The 21426-nt window shown below is 40.7% G+C and overlaps 1 protein-coding gene across 2 annotated transcripts in view; it reads right to left on the reverse strand.

The window, feature by feature from the left end:
- The window catches only part of UNC5C (unc-5 netrin receptor C), a 307445-nt gene that overhangs the window by 112580 nt on the left and 173439 nt on the right, over window positions 1-21426 (reverse strand). For both annotated transcript variants that reach the window (XM_083398294.1, XM_083398293.1), the window contains exon 2: window positions 11406-11627. In XM_083398294.1, the coding sequence (XP_083254420.1) occupies window positions 11406-11627 (222 nt within the window). The remainder of the gene's footprint in view (window positions 1-11405; window positions 11628-21426) is intronic.

Genomic DNA, 21426 nt, shown 5'->3' on the forward strand with positions numbered 1-21426 from the left:
ATGCCTTTGATATTAAGTAGAGTTAATCCCTGTTCTTCGAAGAAATGTTTACAGGATTCTCGAATATGGACCTCAAGCAGCCATAGAGTGTTTCTGTTCAAATACTTCAAAGCACATACTCTGCAGTGTTTGTGAATCAAAAATTAATAAATAGGTTAAACATAAATAGATGCCAGAGAGAGACGGAGAGAAAGAGGAGGGAGGGAAGGAGATGTTGGCTAGGAAAAAGAAAAATGCTATCTGCATCTGATCTGGAAGGTGATAATTTTATATAGGTATATGCCTATCTGCATGGTTTATTGGCGAATTCAATATGTGGATGAACATTGCAAACAACTTCTTTCAAATGGTACATCAGATAATAACCATGGGGCAGTTTCCTCTGACACAAATATTTGACATACCAGGTTTTATGGGCAGTTAACAGTAAAATGATTATAGAGCTATGTACAATGGGGATATATTTATACATTTTCCTTCAAAACTCAAATGCTTAAGGCAAAGCCCTGAAGGCTTTGCTTGGACTTTTCAATCAGGTTCCAATTAGCAGAATTTTCTCTCACTCTGCTTTAGGCTCAGAACCTGATCTTTTTTAAAAAAACCAACAACCCCAAAACTGGAGCAACTATGCTTTCATATATAAAACTAATGTCTTATTTTAAAACTGTTTTGCACAAAAAATACATTTGAAATTGGTGTATCTTGCAGGGTAAGTTATCCTGATTATAATGCTTCAAGCACTTCTGATAACCTTCCTTTACTTCATCCCTTTCGGCCAATGGATGTAGAGATGGCTACTACCTTGGATGGATCTACCTGCAATTACTGCAGTGGCTCCCCATTTGTAAAATGCTCTCCCCAGGGAGACTCACCTGGTGCCTTCCTTACATATTTTTAGGTGCCAGGTAAAATCATTCCTCCTTCCCCAGGCCTTTGACTAATTAAACAATATATGGCCTTTTAAACCTGGGGAGGGATTTTTGTTTGTTACTATGCTATGTATTTTTGTGTTCTTATATTGTGAACCGCCCTGTAATCCTCTGATGAAGGGTGGTATAGAAATTTAATTGATTAATAATAATAATAATAATAATAATACTAACAACAACAGATAAATGATAGATGATATAGATAGATAGATGATAGATAGATAGATAGATAGATAGATATAGATAGAACAATTCTGGCCACAATAGCTAAACCGCGTGAGTCAGCTATTGTTAGACTGCAGTTCCCATCAGCCCCAGGCAGAGTGGTCAATAGGAATTATAACTCAACAACATCTGGAGGGCTTCCCATCCCTAAGCTATATGGAAGCTCCAGAAGTGGAAGTGCCCGATGTGGTGGTGGTGGTGGTGAACAGTAGGAGAGTCTATTGCCCTCAATCAAGCTCTTCTGATGAGCTTCCTGGAAGTTCCCAACTAGTCACTGTGAGAAAGAGGATGCTGTTCTCTGATGCAGCAGTGTTCTCCATATGCAATTCTAAATATATGCTCCCCCCCCCCCCGCACTGTTTTGGTAGAATTTTATCTAGTCCCTTAAGTAAGCTTATAACGAGGTCAGTTTGTAAGCTGTGACCAATGCAAGGTTTAGGCAGATCATTGTCAATATCCAAGGGATTGATGTGAAATGGAGACACTTATCTGGACTGGAACAAGTGAGAATCAAACTGAATATCCAAAGTGCCTTAAACGATACCATCCATGCACCATGTTCTTAAAGCAAGGCTCTGCTTATTATGGTTCTTTTTGTCAGTGCTGTAAGTATGGAGCTCATAGTCCCTTGGACACTTTCTAAAGCCTGAGCATCTTTCAAAGGTCAACCATGCTTATTCTGATAGAGTAGGGTAAGGGCACTTTTAGCTCTCCAGATGTTGTTTGACTCCAACTTCCAGTGATCAAGGAAAATGAGAGCTGTTGTCCAGCAACATCTGGTACAGCCTTGGTAAAGAGGGAATTAACAACTGTTATGTTTTATGCCTCTGGCAGAATGCTGCACTCACACAGTTTTTAGATATGTGCATAATATTAAGTAACTAATAATTTTCTGCTAATTAATGGTTCCCTTTTTTTTTTGCCCGAGGCCACCTCACCTTGCCTAATGGCAAGACTGGCTCTGTTTAGAACTACTGGATTTAATTGCACTTAATTCTGAATTTTGTTTTTCATTAACCACGACCCATTCTCAAGCCTTTGGGAAAGGGTTGGCTGTAGTTTAAATCATATAAACACACCCTGTATATTGCATTGTAGGTACCCAGGCAATGGCCTGGGCACCTACAATGCAATCCCATGTGCATACTCTTGGATAAAATACCAACTGTTTCAGATGGGCTTCTTCCCTAGTAAGGGACTGTCGGTGGGATTATAGCCTTAGCCCCCATGCCTTTCCAGTGACACTTGAGTTAAATAATTTCTAAAATAAGATAGGCTCCGGTTCATGAGCATAAATACATTTGTGACAAGCTGTCTGTGCTGCTCTGTGCTTCCTGTCATTCAGTAGCTCTTTATTGTCACATGCAGGGATCCCTTAGCAGTGCTTTGAAGGACTGGTACAAGTGAAAAGGAACACGGGAAGGCCAGGTCCAAGCTGAGAAATGTGGCAAAGAGTGATGGCACCAGTTATTCTTGCACTTGACAGAAAGCCCAGAGTGGCTTCATCTATTTCCACATGTAAATGACAGAGAAAGAAAAAGAGGAAAGGAGGAAGGAAAGAAGGAAGGAAGCTTGGAGGGTGGGAAAGTCTGCCAGAGGTTAATGATTTACATAAACTGCAGTTCAGACTTCGCAAAGAAAAATCTGTGCACTCTCTCATCCCTGGTTCAGTGGATTTGCATGCCCTTTTCTAATGATCTAGCCCTTCAGCACTGGGTAATCCTTCCCAGTCCCAGTTTAGTGCTCATGCAAAACTGAAGCACTTTGAGGCAGTTTAGAGCTGGCAGATGAATCTCAATGTGCACTGAGAAAGCATAATGGCCGTTTAGTACTTGTTAAAGGAAGCTGAGAAAATCAGAGTGAAAAGAGAGAGAGAAAAGAAAAACAGCACTTCTATCCAGCCATTTGGGACCAAAAGAAAACATTGCACAACGTGGTTGCATCCTGCTAGCGCAACCAAGGCACAAATGAAGTAAAATAAATATTATTCTGAAAATTAAAGGTTTCTATTTTTAAAAATTCATCTATACTACATACTTTTAGAGATACTGTTTTGATGAGGATGTGTGTGTGTGTGTGTGTGTGGAAATGCCTTATTCCCGTGATCTTGATGCTGTGTCACAGTTCAGTGACTGTCGGAGACTGTGGGAATAAGTACAATCGGCAAAATGACACAAGGGGTCACTAGGGAGCCTTGCTGAAGGCTTGTTTTTGATTTTTCTTAGTTCATAAAGTGCAGAGGAGCAGGACAAGGGTAGAATCATAGAATCATAGATGTCTAAAGTCACTACTCTACCCCTCCCCCCTTTCTGTTGACAGTTAGGGATCAAATTTCACAGCTAACTTTGAAGCTTGACATTTTTCACACACACACACACACAAAGAAAAAGAAAGGAAAGGAAAGCAACCGATCTCAAAGGTTTCTCTCCTCCCCAGCTCTTTTCCAGGGCACTGTCAAGAAAAGTGACTTTTTCCAGACAGATAGCGGCTCTGGGAATTTAACACCTACTCCCACATTTTAAGCACATTCAGGTCTCTGAGCAGTCAGGAGAGTTTAATGCACCTTCTGACCATCAAGGGGCAACATCTCTCGAAAGGGAAACAAGTTGTCAGCAGAACAGAAGTGTGAAAAGGTAGTGGCCAACTTCAATTATCTTCTGAAAATCTCCACCTGGACATGTGAAATAAAATGCAGCACCTTTGTGTACACACGCCATTAAATCCCTACTGACTCCACTGGGATGGCACAAAAACTAGGCCTTTCCTAGCATCAATAACCCAGCTAGTTTCTTACCGGAAAATCTATATTGAAGTCAATGGGAATTAGACACTTTCAGTCCTACTTGGAGACTGCCATGACAGTGGGTCAATGGAAAGATCTGGAATGGAGTGAGCTTATCCAGTTCTGTCCCTCATTTATCATTCTGACAACTCTGTTAATTTCAGTGCTTGTTCTATTCACAGCTAGCCTTATGGTGAAGCAGTCTGCAGTTGGCCAAGCTCTTAATTTAGGATGTGTGTACCTTATGCATGTAGGTGTACAGATAGCCCTGGGTGCTTAAAAAAAGAAAAAGGAGGACCGATGAAGGGGCATACCAGACTATGCCAGTCTTTGCAGCCATCTAAAAGGCTAGGCAAGTCTACATTTTTATGATGAAGGCTATCCTTTACTCAGTGGTCAATGCTAATATGCTACTCAGGAACTGAAGTAATGGGGATTTATTTATTTGGTTCTTACCAGCTTGTGAGCAACTATGCAGTAAGATGTATGTGTCTGTACTGAGTGGTGAAAGAATGCCCACATTTTATTGTATCCAGAGCATAGGTTAATCAGTATTCAGATTTAGTTCTCTTGAGGGCCCTCCTAGTATTACATTGATGGCATGGGCCCCACCACAGCATAGGCCCTTCCCATGTTTCCAAAGAAACATAAACAGCTCCATACTGAGTATATTCTCCAGAAAGGAATATATTCTGTGGTTCTCCCTTGTACCAGCGTTGTCCCAGTTTCCAGGAAGGGCAATACTGGCATGGGGAGCAGACATCTCTCACATGATATGAGGTTTCTCAGCATAAGAAGGAATAGCTCCCATACCACAAGGGCAAATTAAGAACAGGCTTCAGTTGATTTGCCAGTTTTTTTGATAAATGAAAAGGAACTTGAAGGCTGTATTATATGACATCCTTGCTGTGGATGCACATTCCTAGGGCAATTTATACAAGTTGTTGTGGGCAGGGGCCACCTCATAGCCTTTTCTCAATTTTACCTTCCTCCTATACAGCTCATCTCACAGCTCCTAAATCTGACGTGGTCATATTTCCCATGTTTCACTGTAATGTAGCAGGGGTGCATATATCTCAAACTGGGCATCTAATCATCAGGACTTGGAGCCTTAACCCCTGCACCACCAGTGGTCTGCAAAACTCTATGAAGTCCTGAGCCCACAGGTCAACCATGGATCTTGGAGGTCAATAAAGCCTTGCCTGAGCAACTGAGCAGTGCGTTGTTACAAGGAGAAGTAACAGCAGCATCAGGCATGTGATCCTTGCCTTGCCTAATCCAGCTTCATATGGATGTTGACCTTTTGACTGTACCTGTCATCACTACCACTGCCTCAGACCCTGATGGGCTTACTCTGTATAGACCCTGCCTCTGACTTTTTCAAGTTTTGATCATTGCAGCCTTGATGCCCCAGCTTTCACATGGCCTGTTGGGACTACACCCCACAGCCATGAAAAGATTCCTACTGAGGGCTGATACCTCAGGCAGTTCCAAGAGTTGCCCTCAGTTACCAATGATCCAGCCCCTCCTACCTCTGTCTCTGCCTCCCACCTCAGTTGAGAGATGCTACAGTGGTGAACTGCACAGTTCTGAGTTCACATATGATGGTGGGAAGGTAATACTAGAAAAAGCTTGCCAATCCAGGTTACCTCTAGATTACAATTTTTAAAATGCTGTTGCTAATGCCATGCTCCTGCTGTAGGGTAGTGAAGAAGGGATAAAGGTAAAGGGACCCCCGACCGTTAGGTCCAGTCATGGCTGACTCTGGGGTTACGATGCTCATCTCGCTTTATTGGCCGAGGGAGCCAGCGTACAGCTTCTGGGTCATGTGGCCAGCATGACTAAGTCGGTTCTGGCGAACCAGAGCAGCGCACGGAAATGCCGTTTACCTTCCCGCCAGAGCGGTACCTATTTATCTACTTTCACTTTGAGGTGCTTTCGAACTGCTAGGTTGGCAGGAGCTGGGACCAAGCAATGGGAGCTTACCCCGTCGCAGGGATTAGAACCGCTGACCTTCTGATCAGCAAGTCCTAGGCTCTGTGGCTTAACCCACAGCACCACCCGCATAGTGAAGGGATGCTGGAGTCCAAATCTGAAACCTAACTTCTGGCTTGCATGTTTCTGTGCAGACATAATTTGTTGATCTCTGGAAAATCAGTACATTTACCTAACACAAATTTATCTACTAAGGTACAAAATAGAGTCAGTACCAGCACCAGTGGATAGTGTGTCCTAGAAATGATGATGAAGGGGAATTTCATACAATAGCATCATTGATTAGGGAATGGTAATTCTAGTACTCCCATGTTTCTGGCTGAGTAACACCAAACTGAAAGGTCAAGAAGCTTCCTTGAAGACATTGCATTAGCAAATTATGAAAATTATAAACATCTGAAATATCTAGCATTTTGGATTACTTGTAACCTACCAATATCTGTGCTATTCTGAAGCTTCAATGTGTGCTACTTTTTCCCATTTAAGGTGCTTGTTTGTTTGTTTTCAAATGTAAAATGGGAAGTTTTGCTCTTCTGGTAAATATGACCAGGGACTTGCTGCCTTGTGTTTGTTCTTCATCCACTGAAGGCCTGGGCCTTTTCTTTTCTTTTCTTTTAAAAAAGCTTGATTTAGAAGCTGCAAAGCCATGCTTTTAATAATGCTGCTTATGAGCCTCTCTGTTCTCAAATAGCCAGCAGAAAATATGTGAAGGAAGGAGAAGGGAAGCCTGAGAGACACTTAAAATGACAGCAATCTAAATGTCAAATATGATAAAGGTGAAAAACTGCATGGATACTTCATATTGAGTAGGAAAAGCCACATTCCATATTTTATGGCTATGATGTTACTGGAGAATTATAGCTGTGTTGTGAAATACAGCTACCCAGTGACAAGACAAATGGGATATACATTCTGCACCATGTATACTGCAAGAGTTTTTGAACATCTTTGTCTAGCATTTGGCATTATTGCTCATGCAGCCTGCATTTCTGGCAGATGCACTTAAGCTTCCTGACCAAAAACTTTCTATTTGCTATTGCCCTGTTGATTATGTGTTTAACCTCGGCTGACTTAAAACTGCATTGATGCAGTTATCTGATCATCTCACAACTGAAGACTTTCTTCTAATCCTTAGCCTTAGTAGGGTTTTGCAGACTATTTTGTGCATTCAGCAGATGTGTTTGGTCTGGCCATTGCTTCAAAGAAAATATCCTTAAAAACACAAGAACTGTAGTTGTCCATGCTTTGGTAACCTTCAGGTTGTATTGCTGCAATGAGCTTCATGTGGGGCAGTCCTTGAGGTTGGTCTGGTAGCTTCAGCTAATGCAAAATGTGTCGGGATAACTGTTCACTGTGGCAGGATATTGACACAATGTTATTCCACTGGTGAATGAACTGCATTAACTGCTAATGAGCTACAAACTTGAAAAATGGTCTTAATCCTTATATACCCAATGGAGCCCTTTGCAGGCCTCTTGCAGAAACCATAATATCAGGAGATGTTTTCCACACAATATAGATATTGGGTCTTTGGTGATGTGGCACCATCCCTCTGGAATTAAACCCCTCCTGTTAAATACTATCTTTTCAATGACTACTGAGGACTTTGATCTCTTAAGTAGAGACTTTTCCCAGTCTGCATCTGCGTTAAAATTGTTTATAGATATTTTAATTGTTTTGTAATTTGTCTGCTGGCTGCCCTGGGCTCCTATGGGAGGAAGGGTGGAGTGTAAATTTAAACAACAACAACACTGTACCATCAAGTAGTACTGGCTAGGATGTCCTTAAACAAGATTCTTAAGAGTCAAGACTATCACAAAATTCAATGCACAAACAAGACTGAGCTGCCAAGTAGCCTGCCAAGCTGGGTCTTCCTGTTTTAGGAAGTATTAACAGGGTGAGAGTGGAAGCAACTTGCTTGAGGTGATAAAATGAAGACAGGAATTGGTGAAAGATGCAGCAAGGCTTCTTAGAGCGCGCCTAGCATGGTGGCAAACTATTGGGGCTCTGCTTCAGGCAGAAAAATGTCTTTGGCTACTATGCAAATCTGAGATGCTGAAGTCCATTTTAAGCAACCAGATTAGTTAAGTGGCTGCAGCACAGAACTAGTTGGCACAAAATATGCACTGCTACAATAAAACTTCATTTAAAAAAAATGAAGTTAAGTGTATCCAACATGCCGAAAGAAAACAAACAGTCAGGAAGGAGAGATGATCAGGAGTTTTTCTCTCTCTTTTGATTAATTTATAATGATTGCAAAATAATCTATGCTTCTACATTGGTTTATCGAGTCATCATCAAAGCTGCAAAAGCAGCTACATACATGGAGGGTCTGCTGGCTCAAAGTCCTATTGGAGAAGGTGAAAGGAAGTATGGGTCAGATAAGTGGTGAACTTTGGTTCATTAATGTCAGAGGGCAATGCGGAGCAAGCTAAAGCTGGGCAAATCTTGCAAGATAACTTGCCCAACCTCTCCAGTTGCACTTCTAGTAACAAGATGTTTTAACACTAGAGGTCAATACTCTGGAGGATACCCATGGAACACAGTCTGGTCTAATATACTCAGGCATACTTTTAAGCACTGCACTTTACAAGACTTATATTGATATTAACTTTCAACCTTTAGTCAGCAAGTGGGTATAAGATTCTTTTCGTTAAAATAATTGGGCCTCAAAGGACATATATTTCTAGTTATTCGCAATGGGAATTGGGATAACTAAGGCACACTCTCTCCAGAACTTCTGCATCGTCAGTCATAGCTGAAATAGAATATACAGCTCTGCTGCTGTATTGATCAGTGACAAAATACACTCATTCTTTCATTCTCTATTTCTCCCTCTCTTTCTCTTTCAGATACACTCTGACACACAAGCTACTGCACCAATTTCATCTGGCTTGGCCCTTGCAGTGCTTCTGAGTTCATGAACATGTAATCCTTTACAGCCCTTAGCGGATTTCTCTCTCTTTCTCTCTCCTTATCTCTTTACCTTTTACAATCCCAGATAAGTTGCTGTGCCAAGTACATTGAACATTATGCCTTTATTTCACATTCCTGGTCCTTCATCCCTGTAATCTCTGGCTAACACCTGCCTTTTAGGATAGAATGCATGATCAGATTTTGCCATTCACACATGCAATTTTACTACTTGCTTGTCTTGTTTCCCTTGTCATTGCTTGCTATTGGAGGACTTAGAAGAAAATCTGGTTCAAAACTGGCATTTCAGAAGCAATTTAAGATGAGCTTTGCTTCCTGTTACTTGAGCGTTGATGCAGATATACCGACAGGAAGGAGAAATGTGAATTTAATCTTCTTTCACTGGTAAACACTTATGTGAGGTTAGACAGCTATTTACAAGCCGGTTTATTGAGAACTTAAGCATCATTGAGAAAAATAAATAAAACAGCATCTACAAGCACCCTAAAATGCTGCATAATTTTGATTTATTGCTTTGCTTTCAAATGTGGCACAGCCAAAAAGGCTGTTATGCACAGCGCAGCACTGCTGAGTTATATTACATAGGCAAAACCTCTTGGATTTGGATCGAGAAGAGGGAAACTACTTGAATTTGCATAGAAGAACAGGATTTTTACACTCATTACTAACTAGGACCACCTGGGCCTGGCATCTAAATGCCAACATGGAATTAATATGTGTGCATTTGTGTATATCCATGCCTATCCGTCCAACTTTCTCTATGGCCTTATTTTCACATCATGGTAAACCAAACTATGTTCTACCAAAATTGCGCAAACATGCTGAGCTCCCGGAGAGGAACAGGCACCAGCTTTGCTCCTTTCCCCAGTCCTTCTAGCACAGCACCATATGGCATGTCATCCCAACCTGGATCATGGTTAACCATGATCTGTAACCATAGGACAAACCATGGCTATAGATTGTGGTTACAGAGGAAAGACTTCAGCCAGGATTTGGATTCACACAGCATGCTATGACGAACCTTGGCTGGGTTGTGTTGCTGTGCTAAAATGAGCACAGCAGGGGTTGTTAGCTCCTCTATGGAGCCAGAATATTTGCATGGTCCTGGTAAGCCAAAGCTTGGTCTACTGTGATGCGCAAACCAGGCCTAGATATGTGTGCGTGCGTGTGTGCATGAATGAATAAGACAATTTCCTAACCATTGCAGTTGTGCTAATTTATCTGTTTCTTCTACTTCTAAAACCTAGGTATTGGGTTTTCCCTGCACCAGTTTAACTTAAGTGATTGTCCCACTGCAACACCTCACTGCTTTCCTATTCTCAAATTGTGCACAGCACTGCACTGTTAAAAGTGCATTTTTTATATATATAAAAAAACTGTGCAAATAAATGAGCTGAAACAAATAAAGCCCAATTCACATGAGACTTCCAAGGCATCTGGTGGAATTATTTTTTCTGAGTAATTAGGCCAAGTGCTGGTACAATTCCCTTATGAAAGAAATCACCTTCCTTGCTAGCCAGTTATTTTTCATTGCTGTCAGACAGCACTAAGCTCCACTTCTCTCTATCTTGTATGTGACCCAAAGTATATTGATTACTAATCTTTCAAAACAAGAGGAATCATATCATTGACACAAATATGTTTATGGCCCATGGGATGTTTTCTAAGTCTCTTAGATTTTTTCAAGATATTAAATGTGGTCAATGAAGTCAATGGGAGCCTTGAGCCCAATGCAGTTGTTATGTTGTGCATGCATTCATCATCCTGAATGGACATGGAATGTAATGTCTGCCTGTGCATTCCGTCTCAAACTGCACACTTGAATCAAACCACATGTAACCCAGTACAGTAGTAATTTTTCCCTACGTGTGTGGGAAGAACTCAATTACTGTGGCAAGTTTCACACAATGGTGTGCCTGACCTCCATATGTTTATTGAACATGTGAGAGCGACCTCTTCAAATACATGTTCTGTACATGAGAAAACTGGGTATATAGATTTGCTTGACTCACGTCTTTGTACATAGTCTGTTTGGCATAGACCAATAAATGAAGGTCAGACACATGAATGCCCAAGATTTATGCCATGATCACTATCCTGTTCACACACACACACACACACACACATACACACACACACACACATGCAGAAATGACATGTACACTAGGCTTACATCAAGGAAATCCTTTTATATGCATCTGATACTGTTTGCCTGATGCATATATGATGACTGCATAACTGCATTTTAATTCTACCAGATAAACCATAGAGATTAGGGTCAGCATTCTGTATCCTATTCTTCTTACTCATCAATATTTGTTAAGAGCTAACATTACCTGTATGTCATGGTGTGTCATGGTATCAGATTTTAGGATTTCCCCTGCTGTCTGTTTTCACCACCAAGTTATGATGAAGCACAACTCAGGAGACATTTTGTTTTTCCAGAAGTACAGTAAAGAGAGATTACTTATGCAATTATATTTTAAATAATTTATCCAACATTGCCATTAGTACATTTTCTCAAAACAATAACAACTCACCAGATGTTTCATCAACTCTTTCATCTACCACATGGTCTTTCTGGTGGACCCATTCACTGTTGCATTTGAAGTAGATCTGGGTGGCAGGGCTAGCTTTACAGTACAGGTTCACAGGTTTGTTCTTCACAATGTAGGCCTCTTCAGGCTCAATGAGGAAGTGAGGAAGTGGCTCTGGAGGATCCGAAGGGAAGGTTTCTGGGAGCTCATGAAAAAAGTCATCATCTGCAAGAAAAGAAGTTGGAAGGGAAACATTAACAAGCTGTTAAATAAAATTGAATCTGAACTTGAAAGCTGTTTTTCAGCTTTCACTACAAGAAGAAAATAGAGATGGCAATCCTTACATGAATGATACATATTCTTAGAAGATTGCCCTATGAGTGTTTCAAATAAAAGATATAGCTGATTTTAAGACAGTTTTCGGGGGAATCATTATGACAAAACTGCAGCTATCCTTTCAAGTGGGCGCATTCAATTTTTCCCAACAGCAGGCTCTATTAACACACAGTTACAATACTGGTGACAATGAGATGTACCTGTTTAGAGGGATTTGATGTGTACATCTGGAATACTTCTACATGTGGCCTCTTCCTTGCTGAGCAGCATTGATTTCTCAGTATCTTAATAATGTAAGTGTTTCTGTAATAATGATAACAGGAGTACGATGGCTTTGCAGGGTTGTATTAAGTTGTTTAACATTGATCAAAACACTTATCTTTTTGCTGTATGGAGTAGCTGACTGACTTACAGGCAAAAGGCCATTTATGTGGTATGTTTGGGTTAATCTCTGTTCACCATCAAAGATCTCATGGCTGAAGATTATATTCTTCTACCATATAAGGAATTAAATGAAAATTTTAATCTTAAACCATAGTCTAGGTGGCATTATATGCAAGATTGGTGCCTACTGATTACAAATTTGGCCTAGCCAAACCCTCAAAAACAATGATTTAATAGAAACTGAGAAGAATGAGACCAAGATCATGTGGGTTACTTATACACCTATGGAAGCCTACTGTGGGCCTTTCCTGAATCAACTGAGAATAATGCTGGTTAAGGTCTCCAGAGCTGATGCGTAGAATTCAATGTAGCAAAAAGAATATTGTTCCATCAGTGCAATCATTTATGCTTCTCCCGACACACACTGTTCTGCCTTCCAAAATGGATTTGGGGGAGGTGGGGGAGTGCATGGGGCAGGGAGTGTGATGGGACAGTTGAATCCAGCCCAAGCTAGCTGGGCCAAGGGAAGCTGCCTTATACTGGGCCCATATTGCTCAGTATCATTTAATCTTTCCCAGTCCTATCTAGAAATTCTGAGGATTGAACCCAGGAACCTTCTGCATGCAAAGCAGATTCCTGAACGATATCCTTCTTTACCCACTGAGACTGCATCCATAAAATCCATCTCAGGTAAACAGGTGTAAAATCTCTTACAGAAGCCAAAATCATCCAATGAGAGCAATGAGACTAGCAGTAGGGTTTGTTTAACTTTGGCTGCAACCACAGTGAAGACAGTGTGCTATTTACAGTGGTACCTCGGGTTACAGACGCTTCAGGTTATAGACGCTTCAGGTTACAGACTCCGCTGACCCAGAAACAGCACCTTGGGTTAAGAACTTTGCTTCAGGATGAGAACAGAAATTGTGCAGCAGCGGCGCAGTGGCAGCGGGAGGCCCCATTAGCTAAAGTGGTACCTCATGTTAAGAACAGTTTCAGGTTAAGAATGGACCTCCGGAACAAATTAAGTTCTTAACCAAAGGTACCACTGTACTGTTAATGAATCCTCTTTTCTGTATTTTGCTCCCAGGATAGCTCAGGATAGCCTGACCAGCATGGCTAGGTTAGGGTACCAGCATTGGATGGAGTCATAACTACAGGTAGGCTGCAGAGCAAGGGGCATCGATAAACATAGGATGAACATCTGTTACCCTTCACAATGACTACCACTCACCATGACTGGAATCCAGATTCAATTATGAACTCATAATTTCCTTTGGTTGCTTTGAGAATTATCCACAGGGATTGCAATTCGGAAGTGAGCTGACATCACAGACCCATTTCAAGGAACCCAAGTAAGTTAACCATAATCCTTCTGCTCTGTGATCTCATAATCAACTTCAGCTTCTTACATCAGTATGGTAATTCCTTTCACTGAACTAAACTGCTGGGAATGAACTAATTTTCAGACAGCCTCATCATTCTCCTTTGTTAGAATCTTAAAACAACAACAACAACCATTCTGTTCTTTAAAGGGGAAAATCACAGTGATTCACAGGGAAAAGCTCATCCCGCTGGCTTTAAACTCTAGCGTCAATATGCAAGAGTCTCCAAGATGCCCAAGACAAACAGTTCTCACAGTGGTAAAAGGATGAGGGAGCAGTAACTATTGACAGATCTATCAGTAAGAAGCTGACAGTCCTGAAGGCCTTATTCAATCTCCTCTTTTCTGCCTCTGAAGCAGTTATCGTTATAGGCAGTGACCGACGCCGGAGATGATCAATAAAAGCGCCACAGAATATCAAACTAGAAATACTGCAGAAGGTTAGCTCTCCCCTTCATGTCAGTCTTCATGAAGATTAAATGTCAGTCAACTACCTTTCTTTACACTAGATATACCTATATTTTCCTGTGTCCAGAATTACAGAGGATATGAAAGACTCTTCCTCCAGCCACAGCTTTTGTAGACAGACAGATAAAGAAAGAACAATGACAGATGAAAGGGATTGGATAGATTGCTACCACGATATCTATCTCCATAGCTAGAGTTACACCATGTCTTTATTGGATGTAGGTAAATCAAGAGGGTTTGAGGTTTCATGGACCTCCGAAGCCTCTCAAACTGTATTAGAAGAATGCAAACCTTTCCACAGTCATTTAAAAGCACAGTATTTAACTGTTTATGAAACACAAATCAATAAAAAAGTACTGTCATTTAAAACACTGTATTTAACTCTTTTTGCAATCAAATCATTAAAAAAAAAAAGCAATAAATTCATGTTGCTGCATACAGTCGCACCACTACTGGGAGCAGTATGGTAAAGAATTGGAAATGCCCCCCCAACCAGTAAAAAAGCTGCAGAAAGGCTGAAACGTCCCTGAAAAATTGAACCAGTCTGTAACAAAATTCTTTTTGCTTCCTACTAAATCCCTGAGGAAACACCAATTTGACCTCAACATTTTCCTTTAAGTGAACTAAGTTACCAGGGTCTGTTTACACATTGCCAAAAGAGTTATTGGAGTCCTAAACAACTTAGACCAAGGATCTCAAGAGTTCCCCGGGAAGAGGGTTCAAACAACTCTTGAAATTGTAGCTCTATGAGAAGGCAAAAGGTCTCCTAACAACTCAGAACCCTCGACAAACTACAGCTCCCATGATTCCTTAGGTGAAATCTTACCATTTAAAGTGGTTTAATATTGCTTTCCCCTTCATGGATCACTGCCTTGCCGTGGCGAAGGGGCTTGAATAACTCAGAGAAGCTATGAGCTATGCCGTGCAGGGCCACCCAAGATGGACAGGTCATAGTGGAGAGAAGACTCCTTGGAAAAGACCCTGATGTTGGGAAAGATTGAGGGCACAAGGAGAAGGGGACAACAGAGGACGAGATGGTTGGACACTGTTCTCAAAGCTACAAATATGAGTCTGACCAAACTGCGGGAGGCAGTGGAAGACAGGAGTGCCTGGCGTGCTCTGGTTCATGGGGTCACGAAGAGTCGGACACGACTAAACGACTAAACAACAACAACAATAATATTGCTTTAAATGTATAGTGTGAATGTGATCTAAATTAAGCCAAAGTTTGGTTTAGCATGTTGCTCAAACTGGGAATCATGGCTAAGCTCTCTCCTCAGTAAGTATGTGTCCGCACATTCACAGCAGCTTGGTAAGTCAAGGTCTGGCGAAGCATTTTGTGTGATCTAGCAAAATGAGTGAAAGGAGGCATATCAATGCTGATTAAAAATCAATATGATCATTATCAAATATGAACACTCTGCCTGATTTGCAGATTTTGGATTTGTTTTGGAAGCATATGGCATAGTATCAATGGGGGACTTACCATACCATGGTTTAAATTGATCTATGTGTGTATGTGTTGCTGATTTTCAATTGCCTTATTTACATCTACCTCTCTTTAGCCATTTTGTGCTCGCATCCCTAAATACTTTTCGAAGATGCAAGCAGAAAGAAGAAGATTGTGAATAAGACCTCACATACACACATGCACAAAAACAAAGTATAAAGTGTAACCATTAGAGATGAGTCACCCCCCCCCCCCATAGCCTCAGGGCACATCTTTTTCTTCTGGTCATTTAATTGCAAATCAGCAAAGAGACAGATGGAAACTAACAAAGCAGGCATATGTTTTATAATTAAACAAGTATTGCCTTGCTAATTCCTGGCGACTGCAAAAAAAAGTATTGTTTTTCATTCACAGCTCCCAACACATTGACTGAAGATAATGTTCATAACCATGCTATCAAAGAGTAAACTAGAATTTCTCTGCTGTACTTAAAGTTCCAAATTTGTGATATATAGATCTCTGACAAAGAGCCTTGTTTCAAAGAAGGACCTTTCACTGACAACATATTTTACTTTGTTCTTTGAGAGATCAAGTCTGCAATCCTTTACCCCCTTTCCTGGGAGTAGGTCCTATTGAATTCAAGGGTGCTTACTTTTGCTGCCTGTGGACAAACACTGGCTCCCTCGGCCCAAAGCGAGATGAGCGCCTCACCCCACAGTCACCTTTGACTGGACTTAACCATCCAGCGGTCCTTTACCTTACCTTACCTTTGCCTACTTTTGAGTATACTTAGAAGTAGGATTGCACTGTGAGAAAACACCCACCCACACAGCATTGCTGAGAACAGAATGGCATTCATTTTACACATTTGCCTCAAAATGTTTTTCAGACAAGCATGTTCTCATTCATTTGCAGGGTTTACATTTTTCATTATTCACCAAGATAATAGCTGTGCAGAAGAGAATGCCTAATAATGGAACAATGATTGGATTTTTCTACACCCTACGAAAAAAGCACCCAAACAATCAGATGGCACATTCTCATCTCCATCAGCATTCCAGGTCTCTAGCCTACACATCTGCTGCACACCGCTAAGGAGTAATAGGCACAGCCTTATCAGACTGATGGAATCAATGCGGGAAACTCGGTTTGTGCTTTTCTGGGTTCTCAGATGCGATTAGATCTCCTGAAGCAAGAGCACAAAACGTTATTTCCTTTTCTCCCAGGCAGACAAACTATGTCTTTACAAGTTCTGTTTCTGTATATACCTTAGATAAACAGCTATAACGGTGGGTGCGAGGGGGAGAGCAAATCACAACCTGGGCATGCTTAAGCACAGTTAAAATGTGCCCTCGTATCTCGCTGTTGCTGTGTGATAGCCTTGCTATAATCCACAAAATGTGGAGCATTAATTCAACTCACCTGAATCAGAGCTAAGGCAGAAACCGGCTTTCCTTGTAAATGAAATGATAACTGGACAGTCTTTGTACATGAACAGGGGGCTTCTCCCTCACCATTAACTACATCGGGACACATATACATCCGGGTTTCACAAGAAGACTGCAGGGCAAAAGGATTCTCTCATTTTGGTCAGCAAGCACTGCGAAGATTAAAACTTACATTCTGGCATGCTTGAATGATTTCAGTGGGGCACTTCACTGTAACTGGATCAGCAAGCGGGAATAAGGCAGAGTAGAGAGAAAAAAACAAACTGAAATCGCTTTACCACACTGGCACAGCCACTTCCATTCTAGGAAGCACAACCCAAATACTTTCCCAGGACTTCACTGACCACAATCTTCTTGGGGCTGAGCACTGAGTTCTTAAAAACACAAAGTAGAAGCAGTAAGGCAATAAGGAGAATGCACCTAGCACAGTTTGCTTAGTTTCACGTGACCACAGTACAGGCCATCAAGGGAGTGGATTTTAGGACACGGCTAATAGGGATAAATGCTATTGTTACATCTGAGGTGCCTTTTGGATTTTCTGCCTCAGGCAACAAAGTATCTTGGGCCCTCTCTGGAATGCAGCCTCAGCCTGTTTCCAAAGCTCAAAATGTTAAGAATACTTTTAACGTTTCTAGTAAATCCGTTTTCATTCTAGCCAGTGTTCCAGAATGCCCTGGGTTATCCATTTACTAATCCATCACAGGCCTTATAGTAGACAGGGAAGAAAAGAGAGCAAACTCTAGACAAAAGAACCAAGGAGTCCAGTTGTTGCTATATTTAAAGACCCAACAGGAGCATTGTAGTCTAACATTTATGTACAAAGGAACACTAACAATAGAAAATCAATGTAACTTATGCTGGTGTAATTTATGCTAGCACAAGCCACCCTATTCCCAACTCGATTCAGGAGGAGTTCAGCTCACACATATTTTTCTGGCCTTTTTCTGCTAAGGTGCATGGTCACATGACCAAGCTGAAAGGGGGTTGGTATAGGTATAACTTTCTCCTTTCTCCTTCCCACCATGTCCTTGGAATGTCCTAGCTTAGCCAGGGAAGCCAAAGATCCACCAACTCCAGGCTTTCTCATTCTGGTGGATGTTGGGTTTGGATTGTGCTGTAAGCCTATTCTACATACTGATTCCCATTCCTAGGAGTTCCAGGCCTGCAATCTACTACAAATGCCATAACCACCATGTTAAGTTGTTTTGTCATGGTATTTTAGTAAACAATAAAATAGACAGCAAAAAAGGCAAATGTTAATAGTTGCGGTGCTCATCTCGCTTTACTGGCTGAGGGAGCTGGCCTTTGTCCGCTCCGCAGACAGTTTTCCCAGGTCATGTGGCCAGCATGACTAAGCTGCTTCTGGCGAACCAGAGCAGCACATGAAAACGCCGTTTACCTTCCTGCCAGAGCAGGACTATTTTGACTGTAAGCCTCTTTGAATGGGCACATGTCTTGAGAAGCAGCCAAAAAATATTTTAAATACTTAAATAATAATAATACAGGTTCCATACACCAATGTATTTATTTCTCTATTGCCAGACTTGTCGCTACAGATCTAGAATAAATTCTCACCCATTCACATAATGTATCTTTTTCTAAATCTCAGGGATTAAATTATTATTACTTACATCATAATACATATGACTATTATCTTCCTGAGATCTAAAGCAAATTCTTCTCAAATGGAATTTACTTTGGGATGGTTCAAGAGCAATTTAAAAGAAATAGCTGCCAAGGTAATTCCATTCGCTTTTGGATTCCATCGTTCAGTGAAATCTTTTGCAATACATTACAACAAAGGCAGCTGGAGTTAACTGCATGTTTGGGATTTGTGCTTAGTTTTTAAATGTTATGATTAAAGGGTTTTCTGGAAGAACAAATCCTGTTTTGTGTGAAATTAACAGCAGGTGCCACTTTGGACAGGCAACTTTATTAGGCAGGAGATAATGTCTTGTTTTTAGTGTGTTTCTTTCCAAAGGGACTATTACTCACTAGTGCTTAAAAAAATGCAACCCTCCCTTCTTACAACCAGCAAACTAAAGTAGGTAAATATGTATGGCAGCTCGTAAACTCTGTCACAGAAAATCATATTTCAAATATTGGTAAGTTCTACATATTCCTTACAATTTTTATCCCACCCTTCAGGTATGGTCAGTTCAGGTGTATTATATTGTCCACAACTCCATTTTACCTGCAAAAGAAAAGCTAAGAGATTGTGGCAGACTCGGTAAACTTTATGGCTGAGAAAGAACCCCGGTCTCTCAACATTTCATTCAAGGTACAACATTTCATTCAAGCTGCTCTTCTGTCTTGCACAATGCTCTAAAACAATGTATAATGCAACAAAGGGGCCAAGTTATTCACATGCACAAGAAAATTTAGGACATGTACATAAGTTAGCTCTTGCTTTTGGGGTGCATACCTACATAAGATCTTATTTTATTCTGTGAACCACCCTTAGACTTAGACCTGCGGGACGGTATATAAATTCAATCATCATCATCATCTTACAATCTTAATACATGAAGCTGCTGAAGGCTAAATCACACCACCATTCATTTTTCATCATTAGGGTGAGGCACATTAAAGCAGTTTCTCAAACCAACATGTTTTCACCAATTACAAATTAGGTATAGCTGGCTAACCAAACTATTAAAAATGTTATGGACTAGTAGGGTTTGGGGGGGGGCTTTCTGCAAGACTGGTGTAAATAAGACTATGGCAAATGCAAACTTCTGCAGATCTTACCTGCCTCATCACCTGAAAGCAATTGTTCCAGGTGACCAGGAACTGGGGTATTTACAAATCTCTCCTAGCTGATGTGGCATAAATTCAATAATTGGCTGCCAACATGGAGTTGGTTTGGCTCAGTTTATCAAAAGAACCTCATTTGAAAAGACAGGCTGCCATGCCCATTTAAGGTGCGGGGGGGGGGGGTGCTATGGAAACTTTCTTCTAATTATTACAAAGCTTTGCATGGATATTCCTTTGTGCTATCACCTTTTCTTTTTATTTGTTTAAGACTAATAAAATATTTAAGCTCTAAAAATAAAGGAAATGTGGATCACAAATTGAGTAGGGAACTTTATCTGCGCAGCTTTTCTCATGCAACAAAAGCACGTAGTCTGTAGATCATAAGCACTCAAAAGTGTGAGCTCTGGGCACTTTATCTAATTAGGAAACTGACACTAGTCAAATTAGATGTGGTTGTGATGTGACGGCAGATTATGAGCAGTTCAGTATCATTAATAGAAGGTGTTCGCTTTCCTTGTATAACTGATTTTTGGATTTGGAGGGGCAATGACTTGGCAGAAGAATTTAGGGTCAAAAGATACGATCTCATCTTTTCAATTTGCTCGTAAAGCTTGAATGCATCATTCCATTTGGCTTTTGTTTGTTCTCCCTAAAAGCCTGTCTTCTGAGCAGTTGGAGCTTCTGAACCACCTGCAACACGAGAAATATTTTCCCTCTCTACCACCATTAGTAGTCCTAATGGTTGACATGGGGTCACAGAATTATTGCACCTCTAAGCAACATCATTTCCTTCCCAGTGTAAGGCTTCATTTTTCTTTGACACATTAGTCCTGAAACTGCTTCAGGCTCTTGACCCTCCTTTAACCTTGATAACTAATTAAAGATGGACAAGGCTTAGGCTAAAATAGTTTTTGTTAAACCTATTCATTCTTAAGTCCCCTTAAGGCACACTTTGTCACTTAGGACACAGTTTGGCATATTTACATGAAGATGAAAGCTGATGCTGGAACACAGAACAAGGAGAAAGAGACACACACAGAGAAGTATAACTTTTGTGGTGTCTGTTATATATATGGCACTCAAAATATACATCCAACAAAAATGCTAGGCTTCCTACTAATGCTCTCAAGCATGTGGTGTAAATTATCTAGAAGATGATATTCCTTTACAGTCATAAATGAGGTTGTTGTTTAGCACAGCTGATAGCTGGACGCAGAACTCTGATAGATGTCAATATTAAAGTTTGTTCATTATAAAGATATATTTTGCTCTTGTACAAACATGCCTTGTTCACACAAGGTATTTTCCCCAGGAAAATATTAACCACATTGAGCATTATGCCCAGTGGAAAAATATAGGACCCTCTGGGGTTCTTTTTCAAACTCAGTAATAGTTTGTGCCATTAAATGTGTATCAAATGATAAATATCATGCTGAATATGCCACTTTCTCATTGTTACTGATGATGGGCCAGAATAAGGTAATGACTGGAGTATGCAGGTTGGCCAATATATCCATATATGTCTGTCTGTCTGTCTGTCTGTCTGTCTGTCTGTCTGTACTACTTTTAACCACATCTAGGTATTAAAGCAGCTTACAAAAAATAAAAACACACAATATGCAAAATTTTAAACATGAAATTTTAAGCATCAAAGAATAAAGCATCAGAACAGCATTCGTAAAGGACTCCTGAAACAAAACTGCTTTAATCTGGCCTCTGAAGCCCAGCAGGGACTATGCCTCCCTGATTTCTAATGAGAAGGAATCCCAGAGTGGATCCATTGCAATGAAGGCATGACTT

This window comes from Podarcis tiliguerta, assembly GCF_965153285.1.
Source record: "Podarcis tiliguerta genome assembly, chromosome: 9".
In the NCBI taxonomy this organism is placed as follows: Eukaryota; Metazoa; Chordata; class Lepidosauria; order Squamata; family Lacertidae; genus Podarcis; species Podarcis tiliguerta.